Raw genomic sequence first — 21916 nt, 5'->3', positions numbered from 1 at the left:
CTGCAAAGTGCATAAAGAATGTGAATTACTATTGCGAACTTATCTTGCACTATCTTAGCCACTCACCTTCGTCGTCGTCCTGGGTGCCGCCGTCGCTGAGGCTGCGTGTGCGCGACGACTTGCCCATGTCGTTAAGCAGTCCGATCAGCTGATCCATTGAGCTATGGCGACGCGGCGAGTCCTCCACACCATTCTGTGACATAAATATAAAACCATATTAGTTGAGCTTCTTAGGTTAGGTAGGAATCAATACGTCTACAATAATATCTAAGGTTATTCGAGAATCCCGAACCCAACTGATTTGAGGAGAGTTTTCGGAAATAAGTAGGAAACGAAGGTGCGGACAAACTAGCCATACCAGAAACTGAAGAACCCCTCGTAGGAAGAGAAAATACTAAAGCAAGCAAACAATTATTTATTTACCCATTGGCTAGAAGGGCTTATAACTTAGTTCCTACAGGAAATGTATTTGACAGGATATAGCAAATATATTTTTAATCAGCATAGCCGATATATCCGAGATATAATATATAGTCTATAGATATAATATATAATATCTGTCCGTTTGAGCACTTAGATTTCAGAGACTAGTATGGCAAAAACGGCTGCTGCAGTCGGGTTATAGTTGCTTTAATTGACAATCTGGTATGTTTTTAATTTTATAGTATCTTTCTTAATTTAATATAGATTTTGGTATATATGGATTCAAGGAAAGACTGCAAGCTAATGCTAGGCATTTTAACTGGTCATTGTCTGTCGGCTGTCCGTGCTGTAAAGCTGGACATCACGAACAGTGATCAGTGCAGGAAATGCAACGAGTCCGGAGTTAAGGAAACACTTGAGCATTTTCTTTGTAGATGCCCAGCGTTATCCCGACTCTGGATGAAATATCTCGATTTGCCGTGCCTCAAGGATCTTCGTGACGTTTCACGGCTACCCAGGATAGGATGCTGCTGGCTTTTGTCAAAAATGTATCCATACTGTGCGACTTCTGAGACGAAGACACGCTTCACCGGTACAGCTACGGACCTCCACTAGTCTATGTTTTGCTCCCAGCAGGGGCAGCCGGTCCTACTAACCTTGGTATATGGATAAGGTATATTTTAAGAATAATACCGATGTTCTGTTTTTTGTAGCTCTCTCACTTGTTTTTAGATTGCTACCTTCCTTCCATTACAAAATATTTTATATCTTCCCCGTTAAGTGGGAGTTAGTTTTTCGCTCACCTGGTTGCTCTCGCTTCGGTAATCACAGTTGCTGTTCTCATTGCCGGACGTTCCCGTTCCCGTTCCTGTTGCCGCTTCCACTTGGGCTGCCTCTGTGCTGCTCGCAGCGCTGTTCCGCAGCAGATTCTGGTAGAGATGCGACGAGTTGCCTCCACTTGAAGAAGGTGCTGATGAAGCCGACGCTGACGCCGCCGCTGCTGCTGCTGCTGTGCTGGTCGAGGCGCAGTTGGAATGCAAGAAGCCATCGCCGGCTGACTGTGGGGCAGCTGTGGGTGTAACAATGGAGTCATGCTTGTCCAAGCCATTGCTGCCGTTGCCACCGACTGCGCCTCCGCCGCTTCCTCCGCTGCTGCCGCCAACTGCATCGCCGCTGGAATTATCGAGGAGTAGGAGGCGATTATAAAACGATGCTGATGACGTGGCTGCTGCTGCCGCTGTTGTTGCTGCTGCTGTTGTTGTTGAACTTGATGATGGGGTGCTGGATGCGAGCGATGAAAGCAACCCAAGGCCATGAGCATCACCAGAATTGGCAACTGACTGCGCTGCGGACGCTGCCGCCGCCGAGCGATAGTTGCTGCTGTGGCGGAGATAATGCGCAGCGGAGGCGGAGCACCCGGCGCCCGAACTTGAACCACCATTGCTAGCATTATTCATGACAATGTCGACGTCCAGATTGATATCGTCGTCGCCATCGCCAATGCTGGTTGTGCGCAAATTCGATAGACCCAGATAGGCGCTCAGACCGGGCATGGAGGCCAACGAAGCGGACATGCTCAATGGATTCATGGATATCGAATTGGAGTTCATGTTCGAGTTCGAATTCGAAGTGGAGTTGGAGTTGGAGTTGGCTGATGTGGCCAAGGCGCCGCTGGTGCTGGACGAAGTCAGTGCACTGCTGGATTGGTGGTTAAGGTGGTTGTGGTGGTGGTGGTTGTGGTTTTGATTTTGGTGGTGCTGAGTGCCAATGCCAATGCCAATGCCTATGCCCGCGGCTGTGCTCGAGTATTGTTGTTGATGATGATGATGATGATGGTGGTGGTGATGATGATGCCCTCCACCGATGTCGCCAGCGCCAACGATGGCGCGACTGTTGCTACTGAATCCGCCTCCGCCTCCACCTCCGCCTGCGCTGCCGGCGACTCCTGCTATGCCCCCATTTGTGGATGCACCACTTCCACCTACTCCTCCTCCTCCGCCTGCTCCTGCTCCGCCTCCGCCGCTTGCGCCTCCAGCGACGCCATTGTGGGCACAGCTGCACTCGCCACCACCAAGTGCAGCCGATTCTTTGGTCTCGTTCAATGGTAATGTGGCTCTAAGAGCGCCCCAGCGATCGAAAGAGACAGACGGAGACAAAGAGAGCGAGCGAGAGTGAGACAGAGAGAGAGAGAGAGACGCGTTGTTATGGAATATAGATAAGAGAAGAGAAGAGAAAGAGAGAAAGCCAAGGTGTTTGAGCTTCATCGTTGCAACACGCACAACAAACATACACTGTGTGTGAGGCGTGTGTGAGTGTGTGTTGGTATTGGTATTGGTGTTGTTGTCTTCTCCCAACAGCGGAAGAAAGTGTTTTGGGGCAAAGGTTGCGAGGTGCAACTGTGTTTAGTAGAGGTTTCGGTAAGTGTATCAAGGGGTTAACTTGGGTTCAGCTGCATGCCCCCCTTCCATCCCCTCAGACAGGTTAATGCATATGTGTTTGTGTGTGTGTGTGAATGAGTCTAACAAGTCTACCCTTGATCTTGAGGTTGCTCTCAGCGTGCAATGAGAACGAATTTGGACAGGATTAAGATGTTTAAAGTTCTTAATTGAATTTCTGTATGTTTGACCATGCCCCACACCCCTTGGGTGGCGTAGACCAATTGTGCTTTTTGCGGTTGTTTGTTTATTATTGTTTGCTATTTGTGGTTGGTATTGTTGTTATTATTGCGAGCAGACGCAATACAAATAAATGATCTAATGTGAGTGGAATAAATTATGCATGAGATGCAAAACAAATGTGAATCAAATACACTCAACACAAACACGAATCACATACATACATACACATGCAGCACACACTCACACATACATACATACACACAAAGACGGCATGCTCCAAATAGAAAATTGCCACGCACATAGGGAAAGCAGAGAACACTCAAAGAAGAGGAAGCGAAAGAGCAACATGAAGAAAATGCTGGAAAAATATTTCTTAATAAACGCAACGCAAAAGATTTTCCAAATAAAATGCGAACAAAATAAGACAAATATAAAATGCAGCAAAAGAAGCAACAAATCACAGTCATTTCAAACAAAATAGAGTGTGCTCGACTTAGACGAACCCTGCCTGAACTTTAAATGTCAAAAAATATAACAAAGAGTCAAAATACAGTTTTAATGTTGCTTCATTTTTGTATAAATGGTTAATAATTTCTTTATATGTATTTTTGAAATCTCAATAATACGAATCTTAAAGCTGACTGAACTTTTATTGTAGTAAAATATTCTATGTGGCAAATATATAATATAAGTTAATTATAATTGTTAATCACTTTTTCTATATAATTGTTCATTCTTTATCTTAAAGATTTGAAAATCGCAATCTACTAAACTAACCATTTCTTGCTGTCTTGCTGATTGCAGGATATCAAAAGTAGCGCAAAATAAAAGAAAAACGAAATAAATTTACTGTGAAATGCCAGCAGCAGCAGGTGTTGTTGTTGTTGTTGCCCTCTGCAAGGGTGGGCGTTGAAGGGGAAGCGATTCAAAGAGGGGGAAAAGGAGCAAAAGGGGGAGCAGGGTATAAAGTTGTCATTTGTAAATTAGTTTCTTGCATTGCCTTGCAGTCAGTTCGCCCAACATAATTGCAATTGCTCTTCCTGGGGCACGCAATGTGCTTCAACTTCTCAACTCTTCAATTAGGGCAAGTGTAAGACTGCAGCAGACTTTAAGCAACTGACAGAGTAATAGACAACGGAACAAAGAGAGGCAATAGAAAGAGCAGAAGGAATAGAAGTGGAGTGGGAGGAAGTAATACTTTTTATATACTTGAAATTTCTTTCAATTTGAGCTAATAGCAAAAGTTACGCTTGTGCGCATATTTTAACAAGCTTTGCATTCTATTTAATAAAATATTTCCTACAGGCGAATGAAAATAGCTGAAACAAAAGCAAACTTGGAGGAAGAAAAACAAAGTGCATTGCTTTCTATAAAATAAATGCCCAAAGGGCTTCCATCTCTTTGCAGAACTAAAAACATTATTAGAATTCACATAAATTGTATACATTTTGGGATATTTATGTGATTTATTTTATTACTTATATTTACTTTATGACAATCGGAATATTTTAGCTAAAAGTTCTATATGAAATTACTAATGAGAGTCAAATTGACTTTTAGCATATATAATAGATTATTATTTGAAAGTAGCTATGCAAAATATTCTTGACAGCTTAAATTATTATCTAATTGTAAATTTTGCCTATTTTGTAATTTTCGAATTATTGATGAATTTTGAATTCGAAAAAGAATGCTTCTGGTTGTTGTTTCTTTTATTGATGTGGTCATCTGAGCTGCAGACATTATTTTATTAATAATGCATTGTTACTAATCTGTCTTAAATATTTGTTGGTTATTTATCTGATTTGCACCTTATTCTACTCGCTAGTTATAGGGTAAAAGGGGTAATGTTTGTAACAGGCAGAAGGAGGCACCTCTTATAAAGTATATATATTTTTGATCAGGGTCAACAGCGAGAGCACCTAGATCTCAGACACTATACGAGATAGAGATATAATTATGTCGACAGCACTTGTTAGATCAATTTTGATTCCAATTTTTGACTCTAATCGATAAAAATTGAATAATAAGCGTGTTATTAAAATAAGAATCACGAATTTTTGTACATACAATTTTATGATTCGTTGTGTTCGGAAAAAAATAAAAAGTAGGAAATACTTTTGTATGAGCAAAACAAAAATATCATCATAATACGGATCTTAGTTGCTCTGGCTGACAATCTGGTATATTTTGCATAAAGTACAAAACCAATATACCAATTATATCCATTCGTATATTTTGAGTATTGTTTGTTGCTTGCTGTCATTAAAAATGGGTAGCAGGTATCTCATAGTCGGGCACACTCGGAAGTAGCTTTCTTACTTTTAGAAGTGCCAACACTGAATATTTTCATAGTAAATTCAGCGTTTTAAGTTGCATTGCGAATGTCTCTCAAAAGATGTATACTTTGGAAATGAAAATATCATTGAAAATACTTAGATAACTTGGAATATCTAATATTGTGTATTCACCAAACATATTAGTCAACAAAGTGGTTTTAAGAGGGTATTTCTATATGTGCTTACGCAAAGTTTGCAATTTCTTGAAAAATCGTTTATATATACGTTGTATTTGTGCTTGAGGAGCGTGCACCTCTCTTAAAATTCATTAAACATGTCGTTACACATGCTATCCTCAGAGTCAGAGCTCGTATAAAAACGAACAAGCAAACAAACAAACAAATAAATAAACAAGGCAAACACACGCTTACCCTGGGATTATTGGCACTAGTTAGCCGCGCCAATAATAATAATAACAATAAAAGCAATGTGCGGACAACCATTTGCGCACACATTCACAGAAACACACACACACACACAGACACGCTCACACTCACATCATCAAATAAATAAACAGTAAAAATTGAAAAAGGGTCGAGAGATGCTTTTGGGTCAGGAATATGCGACAAATGGAGCGTATTCCTTCCAATTCCTTTGAGCCAGCTTTGGCCGTAAAGTTTCGTGTTCCGAGCGATCGCAAATTTGCTCCAAGATTTGTCGTTAAGTGTGCGTGTGTTGGTTGTGCATAATTTAGACATAAGGCGTGCGCACAGTGCGAATGTGTAATATGCGTGCTAGACAAAGCCGAATTAAGTATACGCACGAGTGTATAGTAAAAGTTTTACAAATAGAGCCACAACCACACAGAACAGACAACAGACAACAGACAAAGCACAATAGACAAAACAAAAGAGTGTACACACAATATACAAAAAAAAAATGTAACAAAAAGTGCGAGAGACAAGGATAAAAGTAAGCGAAGAATTGTAAAGAAAAAGCATAACTTAATATGAGTTGAATGAAAGTTAACAATACCCCCCCAAAATACAAAAAAAAAACAATGCCAAATGAAGATGGTTAAGACTAGCAATCTGAGCTGAATGGTAATATTTTGCTTATAACACTAATGAACACACAGATAACGCTGCAGAATGTAGTCGGCTTATCTGTAAATGAAAGTCCCAGTGTAGAATGAAGTGTTGAGGTGTTTGGGAAGGACTTTAACCATTATTTAACATTACAGAGATATGTGCAAATGTGTTTGTTAGTAGTATTTGTGGGGGAAGTTGATTCTAGGGTATCATTTGCCCAGCTACATCTAATTTATGTGATTCGTTTTTTACTTTGCTGTAATAGTAATTATTTCATGTGTAGTAGTTACCTTAGCTTTAGTTCCTCATCAATATATTGTAAGAGGCTCCTACAAAAATCAAACACAAAGAATATACGAAAAAAGAAAACGAAAATAAAGAAAATAATTCGTTGTTAAGATTCGAGTTCAAAAACAAAATCAAAGAAACAGTAACAAAATCAAAAATCATTCAAAGCGACCCCAAAAATAGTAGTTGAAAAATACAAGTATATCGAAGATCGAAAAGAACAACTAAAACTACGGCCAAAAAGCATATCGAAATTGTTTTGAATGAACTAATTATATACTTATTGATTTACAATCTGCATTAATCGTTGATTTGCTGCAAAATTTTCGATAAAAGCCGCAAAGCAAAGAAAAGGTGACAACAAGAAAGAAAAACACAGCTTTGGGATTTCGGGCAAACCGTGCAAAAAAAGTTAAATAGAAAATTGGGAAAATAGAAAAGGATGGAAAACGAAGGGCGAACAAAGAAATTGCTGCCTCCCACACTCTCTTGGGCGGTTACGGCCAATTAAACGCATTAGCCAATTTTCAATGGCCATAATTTGTTTTAATATCACATTTTCCAGCACATAAATGAAAGCCAAGCCCCAAATGGTTTTATTAAAAGTACAAAAAAAAGAGTCGAAAAGAACACAAAAATATGAGCTCATATTTTCTCAGTGCTTTCGGCCAATTAATGTTGTTTGTTGTTTGCTGTTTGGTTTACTTGGGTTAAGCCCGAAAAAAAAAATTGAAGCAGCGTCTAGGCGATGTCTTGGAAAAACTTTTTGGGCGCCATTTCGCAGAGCTAAGCTACTGAAAGGGGGCGTGGCAGAGCGGCAAACATGCGTTCTATGGCAACACATCAACAACGATGATGCTGTCAATTTCATGACAACAAGAATAAGCAGCCGAAAGAAAATAAATAACCAATCTCAGCTAGAGCTCCTTGAAGGAGGAGCAAAAAAAAAGGATTGTGACAAGCTTTTAAACTCATGTGCATAAGCAAATGTGCTGGAGCAAGAGAAGCAGACGCACTTGATGCGACAATGTAATCATTTAGTATGACAATTGCACGCCTTATGCGACAGCCGAGTTAAGCGTCGTACAACGCGTCGTATGCGTGCTGTGAATTGTCTTCCATTTGAGAGAAGATGCTGACTGTAGTTACTGCTTGCTAATACATATTGTACGTCTTCTATGCCTGAGCTTAGCTGCAAATTGCAGTTCTGCCATCCATCAGCCTCACCTGAGGGCTAATTATTTATTACGGCGTAATCCACGCTGCTGCCACGAGAAACTTTGACTTTTATATACTTGTGTGTGTGCCTGTGTGTGTGTGTCTGTGTACAACAACATGCGGCATGCACAACTCTGGCATGCATGCAACCATTGAGGTATCTGCGACAAAATGTGGCAAGCTGCATGAGGCAAGTTGCGAAAGTTGCGGCCAAGGCAGCCAAGGCTAAAGCTAAATGTGATTAACGCGATTGACAAAAGCCACTGGCGGCTAAAGCAACAATTTTGCAACTGCTGCTGACGCTTTAAGTCTAGCTCTAACCTTAAAGACATGTTCATTATCAAAGTGCCGCTGCATCTTTGTCGCTGAATCGGCGGAGGACTAAAAGTAAACAGAGAGAGAGAGAGATGGAAACAGAGAGTGTGAGAACAACAGACAACAACAATAAGATGAGAAGCAGACATAAAGAAGTATAGAGAAAGAGAGCGAGAGACAACAGGCCAAATGGAATGAGCTGAAATTTACAGATGAGCTTGTCCTTTGTGTATGTATTTTGATATATGTATATGTATATGGGTGTTAACTGATTTATAAACGAAAGGCAAAATGAAGCAGCGCCAACAAATTGCTGCTGAATTAGAAAAGCGGCGAATGCGAAGGCGAATGCAACAAACAGAACAGAAAAGCTATAGCAAAGAATCAGGCAACGCGACTCGCATAACTATATATGTATATAACTGTTATACTGTTATAAACATAGTACACATATTTTATGTATTTTTTATAGGCGGGTTTAACTTACATGTCACTAGGCAACGTTTCAGGACTAGAAGAACGCTCATACCACGTCGAATTCGTCGTCATGCCTGTGAAGATAGAGAAAAACAACAACGAAAAGCAACAGAGAGAGAGAAAGGAATAGACAGAGAAAGAGAGAGGGAGTGTCATTTAATTAATAGTGATTTCCTTTTGGGACAGGTGACTAAAGTGAGCTGCTTGCCTGTTTTGAGCGTGTGATTCTGGGCCGGAATCCCATTGGCACGCGACGTCATCTTGCTGGCAATGCGCTGTGGTACTCCAGCAACCGTCTGTGAATAGACAGAGAGTGAGAGAGTGTGAGTAAGAGAGAGAGAGAGAGAGAGAGCAGATAAAGTTAGTACGACTTAGACGGAGGTTAGGCAAAGTGCCGTTATGATCCATCGTCAGTCAGTGACAAAGTTTTCAAGTTTCTGATAAAATCTCATAAATCAAAATCATATTCGCCTTTTGCTAGCACGGTCTCAGCAACCAGCAGCGAGCAACCGGCAACCAGCAACCATTAGCCATGTTGCCTTGCAAAAACTTGTCGCTAAGTAAAATTTGAATAAATGTGTGACTCTAATACTCTCCGGGTGCCTCCTTCTCCTTTTGGCCACTTGGCCTGTGACAGCCAGTGAAAAGTTTCGCCCCAAAACATCCAAAACAAATTGAAGATTTATGAGTTGACATGCGGCACACACAACAACAACAGCTCAAGCCTCACAAACAGGCTCAAAAAGTGTACTATATGTGTGTCTCTGCCATTAAATACGAATTTGAGGATACGGGATTTTCATGTCTAGACTCTGGCATTAGTTACTCCTCTCCAGGCCAAAAGCCTCCCGTGATGAGTATATTCACAACCCGCAATTGTTTTACATTTTCATTTGAAAGCCTAACATAAATATTTCAGGTTTTCTTTGGCTTTTAAAATGACGAATCACGATAAAAGATATAAAATTTAATGTCTACACTATTCGGAATTGTTATGTAGTTTATAATATATCGCTAAACTTTGCACACTTAAGGCTAAAATATTTGCTAGTTTTCATATAAATTTCTTTGAGCAAGAGCAAACGAAATAACTTTTAAATAGTACATACAATTTAATTAAATTAGGCGCTCTTTCATTCGCTATCTGAATTCTAATGTAGTTGCTAGTTTTGATATAAATTTCTTTTATTAAGACTAAAAGAAAGATATTTAATAGTACATGAAATTTAATTTGTAACTTTTGTTAAAATTACGTGAAATAAGTGAAAAGGAAAGAGGTTCTGAAACATATCTAATTCTTCATAGACCTAAATTGTCTATTATAATACATTTAATTCAAGTATTCAGCTTTTCATAAATTTGTTTGCCACTTTTTAATAAAATGGTGTGAAATAATAGAGAATCAAAGCTGTATTAATCTAGCATTAAGATAAAAATCTTAATCTGTAATCTGTCTATTTTATTAATGAAAGATCTTGAATATTTCCTTTAGCCTCGCATTTGATTAAAGAATTTAAAGTCCTAATACGTGTACTTATGAGATTTAATCAAGACTCCTTCATTATAATAATATTATTGCGTGATATATGAATAAATGAAAGGAGACTTTCAGAAGAATCTTAAGGCCTATAGTATATTGTATAGTTATCAACCAAAGTTATACAAGAGAGTACTTCTACATGACATTTGAAACTTAATTAAATCTTTTAGCCTTGAATAATTTAAATTATTTTCTACTTTTGACAAAACTAGGTGAAGTGAGAGTAAATAAAAAAAAAAAAATTAATATTGCACCAAACTATAGAATTTTTTGCCTATTTACTAAATATGTATAAAATAAATAGTATATGACATTCAATTTCACTTTCCTCGTATTCATAATTTAATATATTTGCTACCTATGGAGCTCCTATTAACCTTGTATAGAGTTAAAAATCTTAGCCATAATTTGTCAATTTATAAAATAGGGATATAACTGAAGCAGAAATTTGCAATCAAATCAAAGTTCTTCAGGCTTCATTTTAATTTATGAAAAGATCTCTTTCTCAGTCTATAAACTTAGCTGGCTGGCAAGTTGCAAGCTGGCATATCATTAACGCAGGGCAGGCATTAACTATGTGTAGCCGCCATTAAATTAGACTCCCAAGGTGTCTAATGGCGCACTAAATCTTCAATTTTTGCGCAACACGAAGAAAACTCTCTCTCTAGCACTAAGTAAATACGTGTAGCGGAGTAAGGAACTGTAACTGTAACTGGTCTTGGTCCTTGCTCTGGCTCTGGCTCCTAGGAGAGGCAACGAGGCAACACTAAAAGCGCAAATAAATTACATAAAAGGTGGCAAGTGGCTTTGCAGCAGAATCGTTGTTGGCCTTGCCACAGTTTGCCAGCGTCTCGCTGGCCTTCAAAGCCACGACGATGGCGATGCCATTTTGTACTCTCACCTCCTCGTCGCCATCGAGACAATAATAGAATGGCTGATTGGGACTCTGGTACTTGAGGAGCAGCTCCTTGGCGACCCGCTCTCGCATCTCGCACTGGACAAACGGATGTTGCAGCAGCCGCTCGGCTGTGGGCCGCTTCTTTGGATTCTTTGTGAGTGCCGTCTTGATGAAATTGTGAAACGTCGGGCTCCATTTCTCCTTGTTGCTCAGTGTGGGCGGCTTGAAGCCGCTCTTCGACATGAGGAATAGGGCGCGCATTGGATGCAAATCGAACATCGGCGGCTGCAGTTCAGCCAGTTCTGTGAATTACAAAATCATTTCATGTCATAATGATTGCCCGATTAAGCGTATCTCTCTCTCTCTCTCTCTCTCTCTTACCAATTGCTGTTATGCCGCAGGCCCAAATATCACAAAGTTGATTGTAGCCACCCTTGCGTTCCACAGCAGCCACCTCGGGCGCCATCCAGTAGGGAGTGCCTGCAGAGTGAATATAAATTGCGATTGTTGAGTGATATCATTGTTAACGGTTGAGCGACGCCTGAATGTATGCAATGCTAATTATCCTTTTGTTAGCTGCTCTCCTCAATTGTTTCATTCCATTCATTTATTTATTTATGTATGTATGCTGCTTTATTTTTAACATAATTAATTTAACCTCTGCGCTAATTATGCTATAAACAATTTTGCTAAATTATGCAATCGACTGCACCAAACCGATTTATGCGCTGACACTGCAAATTACGCATACGCCACGTGGCCTGCGTTCCGGCATTTCTGTCGACATATGTCATACACGGTGAGATTCCAACTGTATTTAAAATTGAATTAGGCCGAAAAATTCAATTAAATGCCATCCAACAATTCTCAACTTCATGGATATTCCTCCGCATCCAATATGCCATGCAGAGCGTTCAGCATTCAACGTTGAACATTTACTCGTTGATAGCTGTCGCAGTTGGCACACAATTTAATTAATAAGTGAGAGACGCGCGCGAACACAAACTGGCAGCAGCCCGACTCAAGTGTCATTTTATTAATTGCGTTGTGTCAACGAAGTGCGCATTTTTCCTGAATGAGACTCACAAATACCCTAACCACAATCAGAGCTAGGAAAAATTAGCTACAGATTTAATACAAATATTAATCATACGAAGGTTCTTAAATCTGTCATTTATCCAAAATTCGAAAATTAAAAATAATTACGAAAAAGCTTGGCAATTGTTGTTCTCAATGTCTTGTAATATAACTTTAATTCACTTCAAAATAAATATCGAAATTATTGATTGTAAAAATCAGTTATAAAAGTTCTTAAATCTGAGGTGTGTACAAAATTGTAGTATTTAAAATATTTACTAACAAAATTATCAATCAATTAAACACATTTCTTTAAAAATGTGTCAAATTCAATAATAAATTATATTCAGTTAAAGTTGTCTGCAATTGAAGCCACAAATTTTAGTACGAGAAATTTAGTTGTTGATATCTTATGCAATAAATATTGATATTATAGATTATATAAATCAGTTACAAAGCTTATTTAATCTGACATGTATGCAAAATTTTATTTTTTTTATAATTGCAATAACATTATTAATCAATGAAATGCATTCGTTTGAAAATATTTAAGTTTTAATAATATTTTTTATCAATCAAAGTTGATTTCAATCGCCATGGATAAATTTCATTTATCACTGCAAAAGTGCCAAATTAAGTTGCAATATTTAACTGATTAAAAATACATGAAAACAATATCAATTATGTCAATTTCTCTTTGTATTTAACCAATATTTGCATTAAACAGATAACAACAATTTAATCTGTTTGCGTTCAAGTTGCCATTTTCACATTTTTGTGTGTACAAACATTTAAAGTGCTCAATTTAATATCTTTGAATATGAATTTCAAAAATTGACTAGTTCGCAAAAAGTTCCCGAAATAAACATTCAAATTTTTGGCTAGTAGACAGAATGCTTGATAGGCTGCCATTAACCCGATGTCAATGGGCATTTGGGTTCTTTACTGCTTACAAGAATAGATACCCGCATTTATTGCCATTGCGAGCGAAGTCATGATGTGGCTGCTTGTTGCAAGGTGGCAGCAATGACAATGATGACGTCGTTTTGTTGTCGTCGACTTTTTAATGATACTAAACAGAAACGTAAGCATCCTTTTGGCTTTTTTTATTAAATAATGAAACGAAAGCAAGCAGCTGTCAGCAGCTCTATGTTACAATAGCTCTGCTATCGTATTGACAATGCCTGTGACTGAGTGTGTGTGTGTGTGTGGGCGTGCTTTATTTGTCTTGTTTGTGGTTTCATATGCAGACACAGCGATAGACAAGGCAGACTGCCAGACTGGAAGACTGAAGGACAGGCAGACAGACAACATTTGTGTGCTTATCACCACATTTGTCACAGCAGTAGCAGCAGCAGCAGCAGCATCTGCGACAACAACAATGTCGCAATGGAGAAGCACTCGAGATGATAACAGTAAGCGACGTCACATTGTTTGACAACTGCAGACATAAACACCACCAAACACAGACACACACATACACCTTACAGTGGCTGCCAAAGGTCGTGAGGTTCACAATTCAACCCTATGTCCTTAGGGTAAGGAAAGAAGGTCGACATCGTCGTCGTTTGGCGTTTGCAGAGTCATCGCTGGGCACACACAATTGACATGTGAGAGGAGCGCCAAGCAGAGCTCACTCACTAATTGTTGGCAAAAAGAAAACGCCGAGCTCGAAAAAATGTCATAAAGCGCAACAAAGTGCTGCCAAGTAAGAACAAGTTGCGAGAGCCCAACAAAAGGCAATCGAGCGCAATGAACTTTGCACTCAAGCCCAAGCACATTATTAATGGCCAACGTTGGCCCCTTTTATGGGAAGAATAAATCAAATCTTGCACACAATTAGCAACAAAATGCACAAAGCAATGAAAAGTCGCAATTGATGCCAAGAATTGAAACTAAGTCCCAACCTGTTGGGATCCCTTTAGCCTAACTTCAAAACCTCTCCGCATTACTTCAGCCTCAGTTGGTTACTCGTAAAAACAAAATAATTTTCATCCGTTTTTTATATGTCAATCACAGCTCAAATGTCGCCGCACTTTATTGCTTACCACGACTTAACGAACCACTTTAATGCGCTTAAGACAAATGGGAGGCTTGCCACAGGATAGACGAGGAGGAGCAAAAGGAGGAGGAGGCGTGGCGTGATGTCATAATTTAATTAACAGCCAGTTCAGTCCACAGCTGCTGATTAAGCGAACAAAGCTCAAAAGTTTTCATTAACTGAACTCTCACTGGCCATTGCGAGGCTTAAATTAATTGTTAGCCACGGGATCTGGCCTGATTTATGGCCAAGATTTAAAACGTTTATATAAAAGCCACTTGCCTCCTTCTGTCACCTTCAAAAAGGCTGATGCATGCGCCAGGAGTGTGGGTTAAGGGAACTAATTCTGATGGGTTGAACTCAAGCCTGTATTCCATAGTTTGCACAGGCAGGCGAGACAAATTATCTCAGTTTTGCTATCGTTTTATTTAGGATTTATGGGGAGTGCGATAGTGTTATTGATAGTGCTATAGATAGCTAGTTCACTTGCCCAAAAGCTGAATGAATCACTAACAAAATAGTACAAACAATTTTGCATATAGATTGTCAATTTGTGCAATACATTAGTAGAGAGTATATTGGAAGATTTGGTATAAGAGAATTGTTTTTAACAACAAATATTTCTATGCTCAGCTCTCAGATCTCAATTTACTACAAACCTTTTACGATATTGAATGTACAAATTTAAAAATCGATGACTGAACTAGGTATTAATCAGAAGAACTTTTAGTAATACATTTACGCAACTTTGTATTAAGGCGATGATGTGTTCATTGGGGTCTTGTGTTATTTATAAAAAATATAATTAGATAAAACTAGTCATTCACAAATGTGAGAACAAAAATTACCAATTCAGTAAAGTGAACGAACTGAATAAGTTCACTAATATCGTTTTGTTTTCTTCAGTTGTTCATTATTGATCTTTTAGTTAATTTTTTAAAGTCGTTCTTTTATAATGTTTTTATGCTATACAAATTTAAAAATACAGATTTACAAATCTGAATAGTACTATATTTCCTATGAAAATAATACTATACTTTAACTATGTATATAAAATCAATTTTAATTTAACAAATGAACAGAGCTCATTTAACAATAAGCGAAAGGCGAACGATGATCGAAATAGGATCATAAACAATGTCGAAAGGGCGAATCGAACAACCTATTTGATTGATCAAAAAGAAATTAATAATTTTATTTAGTAAATTGACCGATGTTTGCGCAAAACTAGTTTCTTTTATATACCTGGAACTTTGTAAGTCTTATTTCAAAAAATCTTGCGTAAATGATTTTTATTAATATTAGAAGATATTGTTTGAGTAATATTATTAAAAAATAATAAATAATCAATATAAAAGATAACGAGAAAATGTAATAATACAATACAAAGAGCCTTGTCAAATATTTAGTGAATTCAACAAAAATGTATATTCCTGCAAACATATTTAAGCTCATATGCATATTTCATAGAGTATAAGTTACATTTGCGCCAAGTGTGTTCAATTTCCATATGTAAATGGATTGCGACAGACTGAGCTCTTGGCCAAGTACATGGCGAGTCTCATTGTAATGTGCATTCTGTGCTGCTAGCTTTGGTTATAGTTCTCTTTCTCTTTATAGGCTTATATCCTTGCCATTAGACTGCGTCTACGACATTATTATAGCCTTTTGAGTTATTTGCTGACTACAGGGTATGAAAATTCATGCAAATGGCATTCTCACGCACAGTCTCTCCCACTCTCTCACGCTCTCAGGCAAAAGGCAGCATAAGTATATAGCATTTGGGGGTCTGCGTGTCATGAGATTGCATGTTGTCATGAAAATTGCAAATGGCTGACGAATACAGTCGCTTTCCCTCTTCCCTCCTCTCCTCATCACGCCACCAATTTCGTTTTGCTCGCACCGCGTCGACAATTTGCTTGGCGGGGTGTCTGGTCTGATAAGTTGGATATTTACATTTAAATTGTGTATACGACACGATGTTTGTGCCATTGACTGCAGCTTAACACATTTTGGTAAAATCATTTTAAAGCGCACACCACTCTCAAATTTCCGTGTCCATCCAGCCAAGTGCTTGAAGCTTTAAGTAGTTGAAAGCTTTCTGCAAGCATCTCTCAATGCATTTCTGCACAGAAAAATCTATTAGTCATAGCTGAACGGCTGGACTGGGCTACGACAAAAGAAAATCCCACAAACAGGGGACATTTTTAAGAAAAAATGAAAAGAAAAACCAGCAAAATTATATTTTTCCATTTTTTCCTTTGTACTTGAGTTTCGAGTTGGGACGCGAACAGCGATGGCAACTCAACGGGAGCTCAAGACTTGCACAGCGGTCGACGTTACATTGTCTGCCACACTGTCTACCTGACCCAACGGAGCCGAAGCAGCAGCGTCTTGGTCTTGGTCTTGTTATGGTTACTTTTAGTGCAACAATTCCCTGCTTTGCCATTTCGAGTCGCAACAACAACGTCTGCATTTGATATTTTCTTTTAAATTGAATTGCTTAAAATTCTTTCAACTCTCTGTCGTCGTCCTCCAATCCCCAATCCCCAATTCTCTTTCTATGTCTCATTTTGGGTGTCCTCGAGTGCTCTTAATAGCATTTTATTTATTATTTGTTGCGAACCGTATTATTATTATTATTATTATTCCTATTTATATTTTGTTTTTCTGTTATTGAATTTTACTTTACAACAACACACTTTCCCTCTCTCTCTCTCGCTCTCTATATACCACTCAAGCAACGTGTTGTGTCCGTTATTACTGACAGCTGCTGTGTGTTGAAATGCGTGAAAAGCAATTGTGGTTACTGTCAGAATCCTGTCAATATAGTGAAACCGTTTTCTTAGCACTCAACCATCCCATCTCTCTTTCTGCTATATGTTTTTTACATACACAATGGCATCACCCACACAATGATAAATACTTATGCCAACTTGATGGAAACTGTCTGTCATTTGCTTGCTCGAGTTTTGTGTAGTTTCGTTGGTTCGAGTGTTTTCTCTTTCTCTCTCTCTCTCCCTCTCTCTCTCTATTGCTGTATCTCTTTCTTGCATCCTTTTTACAACTTGCCAGTGACTAAGATTTGTGGTTTTTTTATGCTAGCAAAATCTGGCCAAAACACCAAAAATGGTACTTGTATATTCCACAAAACACATTTCCCACTCTCTCTGACGACTAATCGTAAAAAATGGAGCTATTAAATTTGCATAAAGCCAGTGGCAAAATACCGCATCGAGAACGCAGCTGTTGCAGTCAAAGGGAACTCGTAGACACAGAGTGCGGATTGTGGAAACTGTGGGGCATGGGTGAAACTGTTTGCGCATTTGTTTCAACTCAATATGTGCAAATTTGCCACAGATAGATGAATCGCATAGCAGCAGGAGGACAGCAGCAACAGTTATCGTCCTGGGAACTGTTGCACCAACTGCATAAATTCAATTAAAATGCATAAATAAATAAAACAATGCCGTACAGCAACAGCAACAACAATTTCTACTAATTGACTACAGCAAGTTGTGGCTGCACATCACGCATACGCAGTGTAGCCAAGGCACACACAACTTTCAATTAGAAAGACGCAATAGTCAAGAGACTAACAATTTCTCTCCTTTTGGGGCAGTTTCTATTGCCCCACACGGTAAGCAAAACAACCTAAAGGCCACAAATTCTCAATTCTACTTTAGTTTTCACCATATGAAGCAGGTTTTCTATGGTTTGGCATGGTTATCTATAGTATCTCTCTCTCGATTCATTTAACACCTACATTCGTTTAGGTTTTTATTATTAATACGAAATGGAAATAGAAACCAAACAATGCTGAATACAATTTATATTCCCAACAAAACTCTTCAATAAAGATAGTCTAAGAAAAAAGAACACACACAAATAAAAGTTACTTTTGATATGATCTAATTAAATAGCAATCTTGAAAGAAGTGAGGAGCTGCTAAAGTTATAAACATTATTTACTATTTGTCAATAAATTCGTTATTTTATATTGCAGTTAGTTTAACTCTGCATTATATTCATATTCTCATGTTACTCTTGTTTTATCTGATCCCATTTGTCTCCAGTTCCCTGAAAATTATGTTTTTCTCAACACTCACCTATGAAACTCTTGCGCTTATTTATGGTTGCCGTTATCTGTGCGGAGACACCAAAGTCAGCCAGCTTTACGTCGCCATATTCGGTGAGCAGAATGTTGGCACCCTTGATGTCACGATGCATTTTGCCCATGGAGTGCAGGTATTCCAGACCCTTGAGTGTCTCGCGGCACATGTAAGCGATCTGGACTTCGGTGAGTGGGCCAGTCACCTGGTAGATATCCTGCAGGCTGCCGCCACCGCAGTACTCCATGCAGATCCATAGTTTATCGCGTCGCAGATAGGAGCCATAGTACGCAATGATGTTGGGATGCCGACAGTCACGCATCATGAAGATCTCCTGCTGGATGATCCCAATGTCATCGGAGGGCTCCAATTTGATGACTTTGATGGCAGCCAGCTCGTTGCTCTGTATGCGTTTCGCCTGCAAAACAAGAGAAGTGATACAAATCAGTTGAAGGAAACGAATTTCAATCGGCAATCTATCGTTTTTGTTAAACAAACGAATCTATCTACTTGTATTCAACCGGAGCATCTGCATATTCACATGGCATCAGCCCGTTGTTCGATGCCATTCATGCAAATATTTTTTCGTTTTCAATGAACATTTTGTGCTTGTCTATAAAAATGCATCGATTTATCACAACACCACGTTCCTGTTCGCGTTATAAAAGGCACAGAAAAGATGCGAACTCAGCCTATTGAGAGATATGAACACCTGCTGAGCAATATTAATATTCTGGTCACACAGTATAGCAATTTTTATTGCCACTATAATTGTATATAAATGCTGTAAATATCGATCACTGAAACTATATTAATATGAGAGCCAAGGCCAAAAATAAACAAACTCTAATAAAAGATGAATTCCATTTTTGAAACCTAGTTACAAAAACTTTTATGAAACAAACAAACCATCGCGTCTTAGTTGTTTTTGCTGACAATCTGATATATTTTGTATAATAGTAGTATATCAATATACCAAATATAGTCTTGGTATATTTGTACAATATAGTTTTATTGAAAATGGGTTACGGATATCTTTCAGACGAGCATACTCGACTGTAGCTTTCTTACTTGTTTGAGGTATTTAGAGCAACAGGCTGTTATAAAACTACAATAACATATTTTAGATTCTTCACAATCTAAGCAGTTGAAGTGATTCATAATAAAACCGAAATTAGCAGCAAATAGATTATAAAATGTTTTCTAAATGTGATACTCAAATAAAGGTTATCAGCTAGTTGAGGCGATTTAACCGTGCGACGCGTCAGAGAACGCTGACGATGCTAATTGCGTTCAATTGTCGCTTAAATGGGTTTAACCTTTTGCACTTTCTCAATGACTTTTTGAGCGGCGAGTGAGGACATGACTAACAGCAGCTGTTTCCACCTCATGGTCGTATTCATTTGCAAATACGATAAATCGTTCATTACATGCTATGACAGCTGATCAAACTGTCTGTTTAATCTCTCTGCCTAACCACAAGTCTGCACAGTATTTTCGTTAGCTGAGCTGAACAGCTGTAACTGTAGCTGTAGCTGAAGCTGAAGCTGAAGCAACTTAAGCCAAATACACCTTCAAAGAACACAACTTGTTTGCAGCAGCGTTGAAAACAATGCACGTATCTCTCACGAATAGTTCGTACATGTATCCACTTACAGTTGCTCCACACACACACACTCGTTATCCTTGAGTTGGAAGCGGGAGCGGAAGCGGCCCACGTTACTCTATGTTATGTACGTTGCACGTGTACATGAATCCACCATTTATCCAAACATCCCTGTACTTTATTCTTTCCGCCTGCGGCTCGGAGAGCAAGCAAGCGAGTTTTTATTTTATTTTCGTTGCATTTATTATTCAATGCGGTAGCGGAGAGCACGGTGCACCGTGCTCTACCAAGACTGCTATCCTTTGGGTTTGGCTTGTTGTCTGTCTGGATGAGGTGGGTGTGGATGAGTGGGTAGGAGAGTTGAGGAGAAACAATGATATCTCTGCTTGTCTTAATGAAGATAAAGCGATTTTTATTGCTGTGCTCATTCTTCAGTTTAGCCTTGTCTCTACCCTTCCACTTCCACTTCTACTTCAACTTTTACTACTTCTGATTATTGTTGTTGTTCTATGTTGTTTTTCAATTTTTCACGTTGCATGCAATTTTCATATTTCATTGGAGCAGCAAGAGCAAGAGCAACAGTAGCAGCAGCAGCAGCATCATAAATTGGACAACAATCCCCAAAGCAATGCAGGCAATCGCTGCGTATACGTAATTTTGCACAGCACATGTGCAAAGTGTAGCGCTGACAGGCAGCAGCAGCAACAACAACAGGAACAGCAACAACAGTAGCAACGTTGCTCAACTGTCTCGCTTCTGGCTTTGGGCTGTCCAAGGACATCAGAGCTGTGGCCGCCCGTCGTCGGCTTTACTTGTTCATCATCTTGTTTATGGTAAATAAATTATGCGTGATTTTTAGACAAGTTTCCCTCGCTCGTAAACCGAGCAAAAATGAAATGCCAAAGACGCAGCTGCTGCTGTTGTTCTTGTTGTTGTTGCTGTTAGTTGTTATTGCTCCGACTGCTTCTGTAAGCATAAAAAGCTGCTGATATGGCCAAGGCAAGAAGACAAGCAGAGCCAGCAGGATGGATATCAGCAGGAGCCGGCAGGAAACGAGCGCAGCACATCCTGCCATCCAACCAACCGTCTTCTATTCCATCCCCAGCCAAAGCCCCAGATATGCAGCATCAACAAATTTATAATGAGCTGCGCCAGCATCAAAGGCAAGATGCAAATAAGCGCAACGTATTTTGCCCTTCCACACCCTTTCATTTCCATATCATTCATATACTCTTCTGCATTCACTTTTACTGCAACTTGCTGCTCAAGTTTTCTGTTTTCCATTTGCAACAACAAAAGTCATTGCAAAGTTTTAATGACTTATTTTTGGGTTCAATTTCAAGCGCTAGTCTTCCTGATTGCGGCTGTCTGTCTGTTAGAGATTAAAACAAAGCGAGAAATAGATATAGGGAAAGCACAGAAAGATGACCAATTGTCTGAATACTTGCTTCCATTTAAAATGCATTAAAAGTGCAATGCAACTCCGAGAATTAAACATAAATTACAAAGCCATTTGGCCCCCTGTAAATTGTAATTATAAAAATGATTACTGCATAGCATAGTTGATAACTGCATTAAAGAGACAACAGGCTTAAAGCAGTCTACACACAATTTTCTCGCTGATTCTGGCAAAAATGTGCATTAATAATCATAATCAGCTCAACGAGGAGAGCATTGAAAGACGAATGTAGCTGTATATGTACCTGGCTTCCAGGAGTGAAGTGGCTGATGTCGATGGGCTACGCCGTTTCCTGTGTGTGTCCGGCGTATAATCGTTACAATTTCCGACATATGCATCTGCATGAATAAGCAACGACACAGCCACAACAACAGAAACAGAGGCGCTTGTAGTCAACCCTTACGTGGAACATTAATTCAGATACACATATATAGGCTATATTTTATACACATATATAGTATATATGAATATATAC

The 21916-nt window shown here is 38.9% G+C and overlaps 1 protein-coding gene across 9 annotated transcripts in view; it reads right to left on the bottom strand.

Moving 5' to 3' along the window:
• Positions 1 to 21916, bottom strand: part of LOC132789007 (mitogen-activated protein kinase kinase kinase kinase 5) — a 62968-nt gene that overhangs the window by 2441 nt on the left and 38611 nt on the right. For 4 of the 9 annotated variants that reach the window (XM_060796733.1, XM_060796734.1, XM_060796731.1 and 1 more), the window contains exons 3-11: positions 18374 to 18794; positions 11529 to 11627; positions 11151 to 11449; positions 8918 to 9005; positions 8720 to 8783; positions 8239 to 8298; positions 6702 to 6740; positions 1227 to 2538; positions 67 to 193 (exon numbers count right to left, since the gene is read on the bottom strand). In XM_060796733.1, coding sequence (XP_060652716.1) covers positions 67 to 193; positions 1227 to 2538; positions 6702 to 6740; positions 8239 to 8298; positions 8720 to 8783; positions 8918 to 9005; positions 11151 to 11449; positions 11529 to 11627; positions 18374 to 18794 — 2509 coding nt within the window. The remainder of the gene's footprint in view (positions 1 to 66; positions 194 to 1226; positions 2539 to 6701; positions 6741 to 8238; positions 8299 to 8719; positions 8784 to 8917; positions 9006 to 11150; positions 11450 to 11528; positions 11628 to 18373; positions 18795 to 21916) is intronic. The other 5 variants (XM_060796737.1, XM_060796735.1, XM_060796738.1 and 2 more) reach the window with 5 other exon arrangements.

This window comes from Drosophila nasuta, chromosome 3 (genome assembly GCF_023558535.2).
Source record: "Drosophila nasuta strain 15112-1781.00 chromosome 3, ASM2355853v1, whole genome shotgun sequence".
NCBI lineage: Eukaryota > Metazoa > Arthropoda > Insecta > Diptera > Drosophilidae > Drosophila > Drosophila nasuta.
Note: the sequence above shows the minus strand (reverse complement) of the source record. Positions and strands in the feature narration are given on the sequence as shown.